Source organism: Misgurnus anguillicaudatus, chromosome 15 (assembly GCF_027580225.2).
Source record: "Misgurnus anguillicaudatus chromosome 15, ASM2758022v2, whole genome shotgun sequence".
NCBI classification, from domain to species: Eukaryota; Metazoa; Chordata; class Actinopteri; order Cypriniformes; family Cobitidae; genus Misgurnus; species Misgurnus anguillicaudatus.
The window spans coordinates 27,972,709-27,989,623 of record NC_073351.2 but is presented as its reverse complement, the minus strand read 5'-3'; the positions used below and the strand labels follow the sequence as shown (position 1 = coordinate 27,989,623).

At 39.0% G+C, this 16,915-nt stretch overlaps 1 protein-coding gene across 2 annotated transcripts in view; it reads right to left on the bottom strand.

Annotated features, from left to right (window-relative positions):
• Positions 1 to 4,090: 4,090 nt before the first annotated feature.
• hipk2 (homeodomain interacting protein kinase 2) overlaps positions 4,091 to 16,915 on the bottom strand; it is a 127,294-nt gene continuing 114,469 nt past the window's right edge. For both annotated transcript variants that reach the window (XM_055174864.2, XM_055174863.2), the window contains exons 11-15: positions 16,048 to 16,227; positions 15,220 to 15,543; positions 13,735 to 13,982; positions 12,181 to 12,341; positions 4,091 to 12,105 (exon numbers count right to left, since the gene is read on the bottom strand). In XM_055174864.2, coding sequence (XP_055030839.1) covers positions 11,656 to 12,105; positions 12,181 to 12,341; positions 13,735 to 13,982; positions 15,220 to 15,543; positions 16,048 to 16,227 — 1,363 coding nt within the window. In that variant the 3' untranslated portion in view covers positions 4,091 to 11,655. The remainder of the gene's footprint in view (positions 12,106 to 12,180; positions 12,342 to 13,734; positions 13,983 to 15,219; positions 15,544 to 16,047; positions 16,228 to 16,915) is intronic.

The window sequence follows — 16,915 nt, the reverse complement described above, 5'->3', positions numbered from 1 at the left end:
GCGTGTAAACACGCCACTGTTTGCAAAACTGTCTTATTTTAAAATATGAACCAATATAAAGTTAGTTAATCGTAAAATCTTATTATATGCTTTTGACTTGCGAATAATGTGTACATTACCTAAATAAACCAGGGCTGGTAACGTATACAGCCTGCATATTAAGGGTGTCACGATTTCGATTTTAAATCAAAATCGATCGAAATTAAGTCACAACCTCGAACTTCGAATTAAAAAATGGGATCGTTGATGCTGCCACGCCCCCATGTCACGTCCGGTCGGCTTGCCAAGCGGGGGAAAATAAACTCTCAGAAGTGCCTTTAAAAACATCCATCCAGCGGAACGCAATTTATATTTTAAACACGAGGGATGTATTGCTACAACTCATTGAATGCTTATAATAAACAGGATTACTACCTAGTGATCTGCCTTCGGACAGAGTGCAGCTCTCTGCACGTGCACGAGAGAGCTGCCAAGATGCAGCGGGTTATATTTTAAACAAAAGGTATAGTTTGCATCAGCTCGCATGAAACGCATAAAACTGAACAAATAGGTAAGGATTATTACTTTCGTTTATGTTTAGACTTTGGACAGATGCGAGAGCGTGTGCACGTGAGACAGAAGCGCAGCTGCTTATAACGCACCGGTTTTATTTCAGATGATAGGAGAAGACGCGCGCATTAAGTCTATCTGCGTGCAAGAAGGAATTCTCTCTCTGCAAGCTCTCCGCGTAAAGTAAAGCCCACAAACCCACATGCGAGGAAAAGCACGCAATGTGCATGTTAATGTGAAACTATAATAATAATAATAATAATAATAAAGGCATATAATTTTTTTGTCTTAAAAAAATCATTTAAAAATCGAGAATCGAATTGAATCGTGACATCAGAATCGAAAATGTAATCGAATCGAGGATTTGGAGAATCGTGACACCCCTACTGCATATGCGACCTCCGCAGGTTGCAGCCTTAAGAAACGGCCCTCAATTAAAGGCTGCTGACTTGTTGCATACAGTAGCTGCCTCATGAGGCAATGACTTCAGCGTCATGAAGGCAGCTCTGTGAAACGCATGCGGACAGCCTTCATAGGCAGCGTAACAGAAATATTTCTTTGAAATATAAATAGAGAGTGCCTTTCTGATAACTAATCATATATTTAAAAAACTACAATACTTATTTCTCACTAGAAATGCACTCAAAAGGTGTAAAAGTCATAATAAAACTTTATTTACACTAAATTTGTTCTCCAGCAACTTTCTTGGCTGCCATTTTTTTTTTCAAACTCGATGAATCACATTCTCTGCACACACCACACAAGATGATGACGGTATAGCACGAGACAGGAAGTAATTAAACCAAACATTGAATTCAGATGTGCCTTGAAGCCTCTGAAGGCAGCATTTTAGAGCGTTTGAACGCAGCCAAAGAATTTAGATGTCCTTCAAGATGCAAAACATATGAGGAGCGTTCCTGTGATGGAGGGAGAACAGGGCTAGTTGTCACCATTTTACTCCATATGAATATTTATCACTGTGGTAAATACTCTGTTTTAAAAGTCAGGTTCTCAGTAGATACAAAATCCTGCCAAGCTTTTTACAGTTTTCCATCGTTATTCCGCAGGACAATACATTTCCAGCTAATTTGACACGTGTTGACTCAACAGGGCCACACTTTTGGGCACATGTCGTCACAAATAATGGGAACATGTTGTTTACTGAAAATGATTTGAAAAGCACACTCATGACCTAATATTTATGAGAAATAGCCAACATTTGTTTTCCTGTTTTACCCACTTTGTTTTTTTTTACAGCTATTGCAAAACATTGCAATAAAGCAGTTTTAAGGAATTTGAAACAGATACAAATATCAACTTCTAGAGAAAACAAGGCTAAACTGACATAATCTTAGCTACTGAGATAAGACAAATTGATTACTTTTTTTTTTAAAAGCGACACCATGTAATTTTTCAACCTTCATAATAAATTTTCAAGACCCTTGTGATAGTACATCGACTTTAAATAGGTTGAATGACATGTCTACCATAGCCTGACGGGGTCTGTATCGCTTTTACTCGTACTTTAAAACTTAAGGTTTCTGGTAGTAACCAGAGCACAAAAAAACCCTACAAAATTCGACTGCTTTACGGCATACGTCACTTCCTCCACACAATTTGTTTTTAATGTGAATTTTACTGGATGCTACTTAAGGAGTGAGAGCAACTTCTATTATGTGATTCTGTGGCACCGTGTTAGTGTCACGGACCTATGATACGGGCGACCCGGGTTCGATTCCCCTTTAAGGCAATTTTTTATATAAACTCACGATCTTGATTCATACATAAATACGATCTTCTTTATAAATGACGGCGATTATCTTTGCATATAGTTCCCTGTATTCAGATGCTGCATTCACGTGTTCACGTATAGAGACAGAGCGCAGTTATGCAAATTTGAAAACCACGCCCACCGGGGGGGAACGCAATCCAACCGTCTCCATTGACGAGCTGTCGAGCCGTAAAACCCAGTCTTTAAGGAGAAATAAAGTGGATCGCCGACTGCGTTTCCCCCCAGTGGACGCAGTTCCACCAACAGAAGCACTATGAAAAGTTGCCTGCATCCATTTCCGTGTCTTTAAACGCTCGTTCCCTGGGGTCGACAGCTTACAAAAACTTATTTACAGATTAAACTTAAAAACAGAATAATACCTAAAAGCTGCTGTGTGACAAGGTGTACATCTAACAAGCCAAAAAAAACAAATACTTTTTTATAAGCTGTCGACTTCAAAAAACGAGCGTTTAAAGACACAGGAATGGAAACAGGCAACTTTTCATAGTACTCCTATTAGTAAAACTGCGTCCAATAGGGGAAAACGTAGTCGGCGATCCACTTTATTCTCCTTAAAGACTGGGTTTTACGGCTCGACAGCTTATAAAAACTTATTTCTGGGTTCTTTGGCTTGTTAGCTGTACATATTGTCACACAGCAGCTTTTAGGCATTATTCCGTTTTTTGTTATAAGCCAGAAATGACAAGGAGGCGGCCTCTCGCAATACAAAGTCAATGGAGACGGTTGGATTGCTTTCCCCCCCGGTGGGCGTGGTTTTCAGGTTATGACGTGCTGCGCTTTGTCTCTATACCTTTCTTTTACTGTCTATGTATTTACATTACAATCCAGGATGCTATAGCAGTCAAACTTGCTCAAACTCAAACCAAACCCTATTCTTTCACCAAACCCTATTCATTCACCAATCCCTATTCATTCACCAATCAGATCCGAGCGTTTCTCTCTTCCTCGCGTGACGTATTACAAAGCGGCAGACCTAAACACATCGGTTTACTTTTTTTACGATTTGGATCGACAATTTTCACACAAAAGAGAGGAAAAACGAGCTCCATTGCGGAAAATCCTGGTGGCGAGGGAGAGGGAGAGAGAGAGAGAGAGAGAGAGACGATGCAACAATATTTGTTTCGAAAAAGGCAAAGAAATACTTCTGGTCGTTTCTCAATTGGAAGGCTGCAGCCTCCGGAGGTCAAATATACAGGCTGCATACGTCATCAAGCCTGGTTTAGTAAGGTAAACTGAGCATTACATTCGCAAGTCATAAGCATACTGCAACAATTTACGATGAACTAAGTATAATAGTCAACTTTATAATTGTTAATATTCTGAAATAAATACGTCTTGATGACGTATGCAGCTTAGAAATCACCATCCGGAGGCTGCAACCTTCAGATTCAGAAATGGCGTCTGCCACGAGTTCCTCATCAGAAAGTTGTAACATGACTGCGTTTCTCCCTGATGTCTCAAAATGTTGATCTTTTAGCGTTAAATGTTTAGTTTTTAGTTTAGTTTTAAGGTTGGCCAGTTATTTTCCTTTGCGACAGTGCTGCGGCGCTTGTGGCCTCTTGGGGCGCTAGGCGTGAAAAATACATGTCTAGCGCCCCCTAGTGGCCAAAAAGTTCCACGGTGTGCCTTTAAATATTAGGCTAAACATTAAAAAAGCCACAAGGAGACCATATTAACTAAAGTCAGAGAAAATAAAGGTCACAAATTTAAAATGAAATGACACCATGACAAACAATGAAACAGTGGAGATTTAGTCGTGACTTAACAGTTTAATGTAAATCCAAGACAAAGTGTGATTACATTTCTACACATATACAATATGCATATGTGAGCATACAAATTTCCTTTAATAACTCGATTCACCTTGGAGACCGAAAAATGATCAAAAGTAACAGTGAATAACAAGCTATAACATAGTTCACCACGACGCAAGCCCCTTCACATCCTACAGTTAGTAAATAGAACGATTAAAATAACTATATTCTTCTATAACCCCCGTGTTTGTTAAAAATCCTCCATGAATGTACACTGCTATCATTAGTTGTTGAAGCCTAATAAAATCCACTCATTTTTTTTCTACAACGAAAATTATTAAGAGAAGCACACAACATTGGTAATGGTAACACAAGCGCTTAGTAGCAAGTACTCAGTTTTTAGGAGTTAAATCATTCTTATTATTGTCATTATTATATTCATTTGAACATTCTATAAAGCCAGTAAAATATCAATTCTCATAGCATACTTAATAATGTTAGCCTAAGGTATAGGGTACATATAATGCTACGTTAACAGATTAAAATAATGAGACGACACACTTCTTCAAATCCCCAAATAAGAAAGCAAAATTATAATAATAAAAAAAGACAATAAACAAATAAGTATACCTGGAAATACTGCAGCACACAACAGCTTTGACAACAACTAATGTGATACACACTACTGAGAAACCATACAGCAATCGACAAAATTAGGACTGGGGGGGGGTCGGATGCGTTCTTAGGTCTTGATACATTGTAGAAAAATATTTGTTTTGTGTTTTTTACATTTTACTGTGAATGTTTGCTGCTGTGCAAGTAAAAAACTGTTCTGGATGGTTGCACAACGGCTACAGTGTATCACGGCTACATGACAGGTTACTGTGGCAACTTTTGTGACAAATGACATTTCTGTCAGGGTGGAGCTTTACAACTTTCACAATGTTCACTTGCATTCACAGTTGTGTGAAAAGATTATGGTTTTCCCCAGATAATAATTAATACAGATGCTTACGTTTATCTCACTCCATAATACAGTTTCCTAACACAGTCTAAACATGAGTTGAATGATGACTTGGGCATGAAGATTGTTGTTTCCCTTTTTTGGTTCTCAAACAACGCATGGATGGCCATATTGTCATATTTGGCCTCTTAGCACATTCATACATAACATCATCAATTATGTCTGAACCTCTAATGTGTCCTCTCTGAGCAAACACGTGTTTACGTGATACACTTTAAAAATACACAAATGAAGAAGCTTCACAAATATGGAAGCACTCTGGCCACAATATAGTAAAAAATTATCCAAGCTTGAGTTAATTCATGATTATGTGCTTTCAAATATTTGTATATTGACAATGTTGATTTGGGAACCAGTTTTTTTTTTTGTAGTAATGTGTTTCAATCCAAACGGTGGAGGGATCCACAATGCTGAAAGTTGGACATTTTGTGTGAGCACACTTTTAAATCCATGTTTCTTAAAGCTTTATGTGCATTATATGGAGAAGGCAGGATTTTGATATTAAAATCACACCGTGAATAATAAGATGGCTTACATAAAAAATACATTGTAAATTGTATGAATGCTTATTTCTCAATTACTTTCTACTTCGATGATTACAAACTTAAAAAAAAGAAAAACAAACATGTTACAACATAAACTTACAGAACATGTTCAGAATTGTATAAAACAAACATTTACATTTGTAGGATTGGCTTTCTATGAATTGAACTATAAGTTAAAACACACTTAGAAATTAGAAATGTAGTATTGATTCATATTTATGCTAAATGAAGATCAAGACTTATTATATTTCAGTGATTTCTTCCCAAAGTGACAAAATCCAGTAATAACAGTTACCACACACAATGCATATATATTTTAGTTCAGATTTTGGTTTACTACTATGCACTTTATTAAAAGTAAATTAATGTTATTAGCCAGATTCAATTTAAATGCCACTATATGGGCCAATAGTGTAACCCTGTCAAGCCAAATAGAGAAAAGCTGAAAGCCCCACAATGTTCATATTCTTTAGGAAGTCAATCTACAAATGGTTTTCTGCATAAGCTGGGAAAAGAGAAAAAAAATACAAAAAGCAGCCTTAAAACTAAAATAAAGCAAATAGGTGACATTTTATGTTTAAAACTTGAGAAAAAAACTTAATCGACTCATCCCTATTAGCAATCAGGACATTTTTTCTTTGTTAACAAAGAGCAGTACCACTGACAAAATGTACAATGATAAGGTACAAAAGCAGGTTTTTTTGCTATTTTGGTGCTGTTTAACTGCATTGTAAGATCTGAGTGAATTCCTACCTAGCCACTTATATACAAGATCATTTCTGAACTGATCAACCCTGTCTTTCGTTGTTCAAATGTCAGTGAAACACAGTGTCCTCCATTGCAGCCAGGGTTAACGTCTATGCATCAGTGACATGCTGAATATCTTCTTTGGTGGGAGGAACATAAAGTACTTAAAAGCCAGTGGAGTCCCAATTTGGTTGTACTGGTCAGCTCTGGTGACTGGAGGCTTTAGGTACACCAACGGCTCCGACTGGAATGGAATGATTTATGTGGCTTTAACGACAAAGAAACTATTTTGTGTGTGTGAATAGGCATCCAAACAAACCTATAAAACCAAGTACGATGAAGAAAACATCAAGCTTCTGATTCAAAATGAAGGTTGGGGTAGAATGTAACTGTAAGGTGTCAGACCTTGGCCAAGCAAATTTACAAAGTATGAGTTTTCACGTATGGATAATCAACATACCAGTTACGTATCAACCACCGAAAACCAAAAATACGATGCTTGACAAATAACAAAAAATGCATTAACGAACACAGACAAAAATTATTGCAACACTCTCTACATAAACACAATATATCTAGTAACGTAAAACATTGAAATACGAACACCTCAAAGTAAAAATAAAACTACTTCAAATGCAGGTACTATGGCATGACGAGAGGGCAGAAGGGAATATATTTGATACTCCATAGACCCACATTCTGAAGACAAAACCATCACACTAACACTGTGTCCTAACCATAGCAATGCAAAAACGAACACAAACTAATGTAATTTGTCCGTCCACACTGAAAATAAAAAAGCCAGTCAAAACATGATTTAAGGTGAGTTGGACCCATGAGATTTGACTTTAGCATGATGCTACAGAACTAGACTCTAAACCTAGAAGTATAGTCCCGTTTTTACGCATATGCCAGGGTCTACGTACTGCCAGATTTTTGTAACCGCGCATACTTTGTACGTGTAAGTTGCACATACGTGTACAGGAGAATTTAGGATGTAGCCCATGAGATGCATTGCATTTGATGCATTGCAATGCGCATGCATCTGCATACATGTACGATTCAAATAAACTTTACTTTGCAAAGCTGTGATTTTACCATGTGTGTATGTCTGCGTACATGTAAAAACACTATATATCGGTCTCAAATGGGTCATTTACATGACAACATTTTCGACAGAAACCAGGAACGTTATTATGTGTTTTGGCTGTTCATTAACACAACAATGGAGTTTAAGGGTCCTATAAACGCAACTTTTGAAGACTTTTTTGAAAACGACACCTTGTTGTCTTCGTGTAAACCACGAAAATGCTCGTCTGTGATAACGGTGACATCATTTGTAGGCATGTCAAGCGCAAATGTGCAGTAACCAAAACAACAATGGTGACCTTCAGGTCTGTGTTTAGGCTGCTGCAGATAATGAGTTTATTAACGCTTTACAAGCAAAATGTACTAAATTTTGGTGCTTTGTAGTTCAGGGTCACTTTGATAAACCAACCTCCAGTGTTGGGAGTAATGCATTACAAGTAACGTGCATTACGTAATAATATTACTTTTCTGAAGTAACGAGTAAAGTAACGCATTACTTTTTAAATGTACACATTAATATTTTAGCTACTTTTTTAGTTTAATTAATTAGATTTAAAAAAAATTGCATACTGAATTAAACTTAACGTAGTCACATTATGCACTCTATGCGTACACGCCTGTGTGGGAACAGTTTGAGTCAGAAACTGAGATGGCAGACCAGAGCTCACCATTTTTGTGATGAAATATGCAATTTTTGAATGCAGAACTTTTCAGTCATAAAAAACACCTGCAAGGCCTGAAAGAGATCAAGCCTCAGTCAAGAAAAAGTAACGCAAAAGTAACTAAAAAGTAACGTAAGCATTTCTTTTAATGAAAAGTAACTAAGTAACGCAATTAGTTACTTTTTTTGGGAGTAACTTAATATTGTAATGCATTACTTTTAAAAGTAACTTTCCCCAACACTGCCAACCTCATTGTACGTCTGCTTGATGCTTTCGCTGACTCGATTGTGTGAATTTATTGCTCAGTAGAAGAATGCGTATGTGCGCAGGCATGTATTGTTTCTTTACAAAGTAATATCGCCACCTACTGGCCTGGCACGCGTAATACAGCATTTTAATGGTTTTTGCAGATCTGTGTAATTGCTGATCTTTTGGACAGTGTTGTCGTGTGTGCGTGAAATTTTTCAAAAACCCAAAGGAAAAAAAAATCTGGTTTTTACTACATCGTAGCCTACACTGCAAAAAAATGTAGGTTTTTGACTAGTATATAGTTGACATAACTTATAAACAATTTGAAATTACTTTACCCTCTACTGCCCACATTTTTAAGGTTAATCATTTATTTAAAGAAACATGCACTGAGCACGGGGCTTTGTTAACTTATGTTGAAATATTTTACAGTGTAGGTGACCAGCAAAACCCTGTGGTTTGTCGCAGTTGATTTAAAGGTCAGATTTACATGAACAAGCTCGTCACTTCTATGCGTCGTCTTCTATGGCTAGGACACAGCGTCAAATAAATGATTGGCTAACATATCAATGTTAAAATAAGCAGCAAAAACAAAAGCGTTGGCCCACAGTTTCCTACACTTTCATTATCTTACTGACGTGATTCCTGTGGTATGAGTGATTCCTGTGGTAAGACAATAGTGAACAAAGTCAGTTTTGATACAGTCCTAGCGCATCTTCAGCTTGCCCTTTAGCCGTTCAAGCCCCCACGAATTGACGAAGAACCCTGAAAGATGCTAAAATCTGAGTATGGTGCTCTGTCATGCATTTCCTCCGCTGCACGGCTTTCTTTCGGCATCTACCAACGTGCTTAAAGCCAACATGCTATTCTCATTAAAAATGTGGAACTTGCTTTCTTTTACTCTTCCAACAGTTCCCTTCACAATCCACCACCGTCCACAAGCACCTCAGCTGTTCCTTTCATTAATAAAACCATCTTTCTCGAATTCTCCTAGGCTTATGGTCATTAAACCACTTCTGCCCCAGGCTCCGACAGGCTATCAGCTCCAGCCATCCACACACAGTTTTTCTCCTTGGTCGACCTATCCAGGCCTAGAATGCACGTTTTTCTTTACTGACAAATTGTGTTGCCCGATCTTAAGTTAAACTGAGTGGTGCACTTTATCCTTTAAATATACATGTAAATCCCCTATGACATACTGTATACAGTTTAAAGGTGCAATGTGTCATTTTTAGAAGGATCTCTTGACAGAAATGCAATAAAATATACATAACTATGTTATCAGTGGTGTATAACGACCTGACATAACGAACTGTATTGTTTTTATTACCTTAGAAAAAGTTGTTTTTATCTACATACAACGCGGGTCTCCTTATGCTGCGTTTATACAAGCCGCGGTAGAGGCGGCAAGCGCGAGTGATTTACATGTTAAGTCAATGCAAAGACGCGATTAGGCATCCTGCGGCGAGGTACATGCGGTAGGCATGGCGCATTCCACGCGAATTGAGCGTTGCCACGGGAAACAAAAAGTAGATTTCCGCACCGCGTTAGCCAATCGGGACCTTGTTGTAGTAGTGACGTGATTACAGGAAGCGAGCAGAGTCTCAGCAGAGTCGCAAAAGCCCCTCCCATGACGTGAATTTCCGCGTGAATGACTAGAATTTCACGCTCAGCTTTCACGCGCGAAGAGTGAGTAAACTCAAATGTTCAAGCATCCAACTATGCGCAAATAGCGTGTTTTTGCCGCCTCTACCGTGGCTGATGTAAACGCAGCATTATATCGAAGTCGCTATCATGTTTCTACGGAGCGTTTCATCTCTATGTTGTCTGAGGTGACGACATGATTTTTTCTGTGGCAGCTACCGTAGCTTCTCATTGCATTTCGAAATTGCAATTCGCAATCTCACCACTAGATGCCGCTAAGAACACATTACACCTTTAACATCAGTGAAGTTGCATTGATCGCAAGATGACCAAACCATAGCTTCGTTATGTACAGTAAATATGCTATATATAATTATATTCACTATCTAGAACAAAAGTTACTTTAAATGACAACTTTGGTTCATTACCCCAGGCTAAATGTAAAACAACCTCATGCACGCTAAACAAGAAGCACGCTGCAGGTGCCTATTTTTGTGAATAAAGCGCTTAAATAACATTTAGGGCTATAACACTTACACCATGAACTTAATAACAGAACAGCACGGATAAAGACGTTCAATTCCCAGACTAGCATCAGGTTCTAGAGGGTTTCCAGCCAAGTAAACTGTCGTAATAAATGTAAGGCACTACGAGGTAACAATGATAAACCTAAGACTGTGGAGGAATATAGCGCACAAATGTGCGGGCGGTGCAACGTACGCCGCTTTCCGCGGGCGCGCGCGTGCACGCAAACACACGACCGACTACCATGTTGAACATGCCTATGTTATTGAAACCACTTTTGTGCAATCACATTTAAAGAGGAACACAAAGAATCCATTGGTATCAGAAAGGTTCTTCATTAAATAAATGGGTGCAGACTGCTACATTCTACAAAGAGGGGCCCAGCTAATTTTCTACGGTATGACAAACGTATTTTCTTTTCTAAATGTGAACGCAAACAAATAAAAGTCTATAAATACACTAGAAAGTCTCCTATTTCCAAAAAGTTTCCTCCAGGTGTATTCGGGAGAGCGCGGCGGGGTATGGACGTACCGCTCGCCGCGCGTAATTTGGAAACGTTTAAGACAGTACAAGGCCATCATTAGATTTTTTCTTTGAAGAGCAGCAGATATCCGTATTTCACCTTATCCAATAATTCCCAGGAATTCATACATCCACGTCGTGACGCCGGCTCAACAGTCAGTGAATGATTTCGAGAAAAGGAAAACCAAACAAAACCTCGGTTTAACAAAGCTCTGTCTCTCCCAAACAGCCTGTTGATGAGAACTTGTAAAGGAAAACTTCTATTAAAAACAAAAACAAATCCCAAATTTCTCTCAAAGAAAGTAAAATAAAAGATTAACTGGCCCTTTTTGAGAAGGCAAAATAAAAGTCATCTAAAAAAAAAACGCTCCATAGTACCCTTCTGTTTCCTCCAAGAGTACACTTGCTCTATCCATCAGCATCTTCATTGTCTTCAAGTTTAAGCATGAAGGGGCGGGGTTAAGGGGTGATAGGTTATAGCACGTCTCTCTGACTCTGGAGGGGTGGGGTAGAAATGGCAAGCAGCGATTGGCTGGGCTCCAGTGTTTCAGCTTCAGAGGTAAGGGTACTGGTTCATCTTAGTGGGGCTCAGCGGATATCCAGTGTAGACAGTGGAGGCAGGTGATGCGCTGATGTAGGTCTGGTGCGCGAACTGCGCCTGGTACTGGCCGTGATGCAGGGTGGGTGAGGGCAGAACGCGGTGGCCCATGCTAACAGGCACCTGGTGGACGATACCTGGAGGGTAGCTGGCGTGCTGGACCGCGTGACGGGCCGAACCCTGGGAAGCGACCAGGTGGGCCACCGTTCCTGTGGACCCCAGTGCCGTGGGAGCAGTGTAGGTATAGAGGTGAGGTTGTCCCGCCAGATGAGGTGGTGCCAGATGAGCTGTGTGGGTGGGGCTGTTGTGGAAAGAGTACTGAGCTTGGGTGGCCATAGTGGGGGTGATGTAAGCCTGTTGCCGTCGATGAGCTCCGTTTCGCTCGACCTGCATGTGCTGCTGGGCCTGGCTGAGACAATATTAAAGTTAAAAAAATAAATGGAATTAATAAGTGCATAAAAACTAAATCTACTGAAATACCTGGCTGAGATTTAGAGGTTGCTGTTGAAAGGGGTGTGGCCCAGAGCGCTGCTGACGATATGACCCATTTCCAGTCACGCCCCCTGATGAGTGGTTGGTGCCCGACAAACCTCCATTGGAGGTCTTGAACTTATAGGTGGAGTTCTGGTGGTTCATTGTGTCTGTAGAGACATTTTAAATACACGTTAGTCAATTTTCTTAAAAAGGATTAGTCTATTTTCTTAAAAAAAATCCAGATAATTACTCACCACCATGTCATCCAAAATGTTGATGTCTTTCTTTGTTCAGTCGAAAAGAAATTATGTTTTTTGAGGAAAACATTGCAGGATTTTTCTCATTTTAATGGACTTTAATAGAGCCCAACATTTCATACTTAACACTTAACAGTTTTTTTCAACTGAGTTTCAAAGGACTATAAACAATCCCAAACGAGGCATAAGGGTCTTATCTAGCAAAACGATTGTCATTTTTGACAAGAAAAAAATGCACTTTTAAACCACAACATCTTGTCTAGGTCCTTTCCTGCGTGACCTAACATAAATGCGTAGTGACGTAGAGAAGTCACGTGTTACATATATGAAACGCACATTTGCGGACCATTTGTAAACAATAAACTGACACAAATACATTCATTAGTATCATTCGACATACAACAACGTCGGAACGGTCCTTTTTCTCAACACTTGTAAGGGCGGAGTTTCGCGTTCGTTCTCTGTGACCTCTTGACGTCATGACATATTGCTTGAGGTCACGCTGGCGCATCACGACCGGATCTAGACGAGAAGTTGTGGTTTAAAAGTGCATATTTTTAATTTTTCTTGTCAAAAATGATAATCGTTTCGCTAGATAAGACCCTTATGCCTCGTTTGGGATCGTTTAGAGTCCTTTGAAACGCAGTTGAAAAATACTGTTAAGTGTTGAGTTAAGTATTAATTGTTGGGCTCTATTAAAGTCCATTAAAATGAGAAAAATCCTGCAATGTTTTCCTCAAAAAACATAATTTCTTCTCGACTGAGCAGGGAAGGACATCAACATTTTGGATGACATGGTGGTGAGTAAATTATCTGGATTTTTCTTTTAAGAAAATGGACTATTCCTTTAAAGACTATTTACAGTATTACTGTATAACCATAATGCTTAGTGGACTTCAGCAAAGTCTATTTCAGTTTATATATGACTGATGCAATATTTCAGAGCAGAGAAAAACTAAACAATTTATATTCATAGAATTTTTGTTATTTCCAGGTTTTCCATGACAGTGAATACATAAATAACATCTCCATAGGGATTATGAGGTTATTTGTTAAAGTTCACAAAGCAATACGTCGCCTCACAATTGAAATATCATATAATATTCTTTTGACAAACTCTAAATTGTCTCTTTAACAGCCTTGGCAATAGCACAGACTATTATCTACTATAAAAGTCTACGCTGTATAGCAGGGGCTGTCAGTGAATTCAGCATTGTCCTGTCACATTAAATTGGTGCTAGATTCAGCCCCCGCCAGATATCTCCCATTCCCTGTCATCTTATCAGCCCGTCCCGTCTCTCACCAGGCAAGAGTCTATCACACTCTCCCAAGTTGTCGCTGGTCTGGTTCTTCAGAGGGGGGATAATGATGGTACGAGGGTTCCCGTTGCTGTAGTTGTCCAGGACTGCGACCTTCGAGTCGTAGCCATTGGCGTTGGGTCCATTTGGCCGGGTCTCCACAGCGTAAGGGCTGGTATTGCTGGAGTAAGAGTCAGGGGAATCATGGACCGTCACACAGCTAATGACATTTTTCCTCTGTTTAGATGACATGCTGTCGAGAAGATAAGATGCAAGTCACTTCTGGTAATGGTTATGGGATGGCGCATGCATGTGAATTTGGAATCTCTGGTGCGGATTGCTTAAGTTATTCAAGTACTATATTTTTACTTTTACATTTATGCATTTATCCGAAGTGACCGACAGTGCATTCAAGGTATATATTTAATCACTATGTGGGTTCCCTAGGGATCGAACCCTAGGACCTTTCAAGTGCAATACCCTCAAATTCAAGGACTAAATGTGGGGACACATTTTGAGTAAGAGCAAAGTTACATTGTGATATCTTTAAAGATACATTGTTACAGTTCCCTTTCGAGGGAACTCGTGCTGCGTCACTGCGGTGACACTTTGGGGACGCCTCCAAGGGTAAGTGCATCTGAATGTGTATATTAAATTCAACCAATGGTGAGGCTTTACGACAAAGACAGGGTGACACGGGAGCCAGGAAGTATATCGCTATCTAAAATATTGCAGAAGACGGCGTTACAGGGACGCAGGAAGTATGGCAAGGGAGACGCAGCGCCTTATTCCCTTCTCTGGAAACAACAATTACATACGTAACCCGAGACGTTTTCATGTCAAAACACAACTATGAAAAAAAGCATTTTGGTATGAATCAACATTCGTATACAGAAGATACAAGCATTTAAAGCGAACAGTTTAGCATGTGGGCTTAAAATTTTTTATGATATTATCCTACACTACACAGGAAACAATTTGGATTTTTTTTTTCAGAAAACGTCTTGCATAAAATAGATTCAAGCACTTTCAATGACGTGTATCTATGTATGTATATTTTCAAAAACTTCCCAGGGCCTTGAATTTTTTCTCCCAGATTCACAAACTTTCAAGGATTTCAAGGACCCGTGGGAACCCTGTATTTTCTATTTTTCCTGCACTGAAATGTCAACATAAAACCAAAATCGACCCCATTTATTTTCCTAATAAATGTCACTGGTTTCACTGTATGCGTATGATTCAGTTATTCCATGTTATTTATTTATATTTCTGTCTTAATCAGAATTTAATCTGCTCAAATGCTCTGAAATGATTGTTTTTGGACATGACCGAGGCTGCACACAAAACAATAATCAATAATATCTCAGCCATGAATTAATCCTGCTTTACATGATTTTGAAAATTACCACTGAATATGACCCTACACCAAAGATGAATTTTACAGCCCACTTGTGTGTACTTTAAGGGGCAACATTTTTCATTTTACTGACCTGGTGTTAGTGGGCTGTTTGTGGTCATCATCTTCATCCGTGTCGCTGCTGATGGTGATGATGCTAACGGCCGGGCTGGGAGTGTCGGCGATGACGATGGTGTGCCGCGGAGGATTATGTTGACCGTGGTGGTCTCGTGAGGTGTTACATGCCTGCTCTATGCCCCACCCCCCTCCTCCACCCCCACAGGTCTGGGATGGGGCACAGGTGGCAGATGGGCCGTTTTGAACCACCGCGCACCGTGGAGGAGTGTTCTCCTTCACACGCTTGGAGCGCTGAGGTGACGTGACTGCCTGGGTGGAGGACACGTCATACGATACGTTCCTAAGATAGAACGAAGCTTGAAGTTAAATTCAGTTTTTATGATGTTAAATATTCCATGCTTATAGGCAGAGGGTTTAAAAATGTCCCGATATATTACCATGTTTTGGACATTGTACCGCAGTAATGCTGTGCATTTACCATCCGATACTATGGATATTTGGACTTATACCACAGGGCTGTTAAATGCTTTATTCTGATTGGCTGAATAAATGTTCAATGGGTGTTGATTATTTTTCTGGAAACCGCACACCTAACCTTTTAAAGGTCTTAAAAATAGACACCAGAGCAATGTTTTTGGTAACCGTGGTATAAGCGGAATAATTGACTCCGGTCCTTTGAATTATAAGAAAATAATGCAAACCAATGTGGTAATGCGGCATGACGTGGGTGTGCATTATTTTCGACAATTATCCCCGTCGTCAATTATTTCTTACATGTAGTCCACTTAATTATTTATAAATCATCTGCAACTATCACAATGTGTTTTTATAAGCGTTGGCTCACCTGTTGGTCATCTGGTGCTGCTTGTTCTTTTTGGAGGAGGAGCTATTGTTTGACGGCTGCCTCATGACATGAGCCACACCCACATTGAGAGGTTGCTGGGAGGGCAGGGCGACGTGACCCGCCAGTAAGGCTGGCTGTTGCATAATGGGATTGTAATGGCTGCCATGGGGATGTGAATTCCTGAAGCACAACAGGTACAAATAAAATATACAGTATAAGAAAAAATACAGTGTAAAAATGTATTTTTAATCAAAAATATTGCTCTGTTTTACTCTGAAATATTAAAAAGGGTATAAAAACACCCTTATGAGACAAAGTGACCTGAGATATTACGGAAGGAATAAACTAAGATTTAGAGTAAAATGTAAGAGTATGCACTGCAAAAAATTATTTTCAAGAAAAAAATGTCTTAGTATTTTTGTCTTGTTTTCAGTAAAAATATCTAAAAATTCTTAAATTAAGATGGTTTTTCTTGATGAGCAAAATGACCCAAGAAAAGAAGTCTAGTTTTTAGACCAATAATATATAATTTAAGGGATTTTGTGCATAAAACAAGCAAAAAATCTGTTAATGGGGTAAGCAAATTTTTCTTGAATTTAGTGTTTAAAAAATTGTTCAAGACTTTTTTGCTTACCCCATTGGCAGATTTTTTTGCTTGTTTTATGCACAAAATCACTTAAATTGTATATTTTTGGTCTAAAAACTAGACTTATTTTCTTGGGTCATTTTGCTCATCAAGAAAAAGCATCTTCATTTAAGAATTTTTTGATATTTTTACTGAAAACAAGACAAAAATACTAAGAATTTTTTTCCTTGAAAATCGTTTTTTGCCGTGTGTCTGCTTAAAAGATGTGAAATTGTTTATATT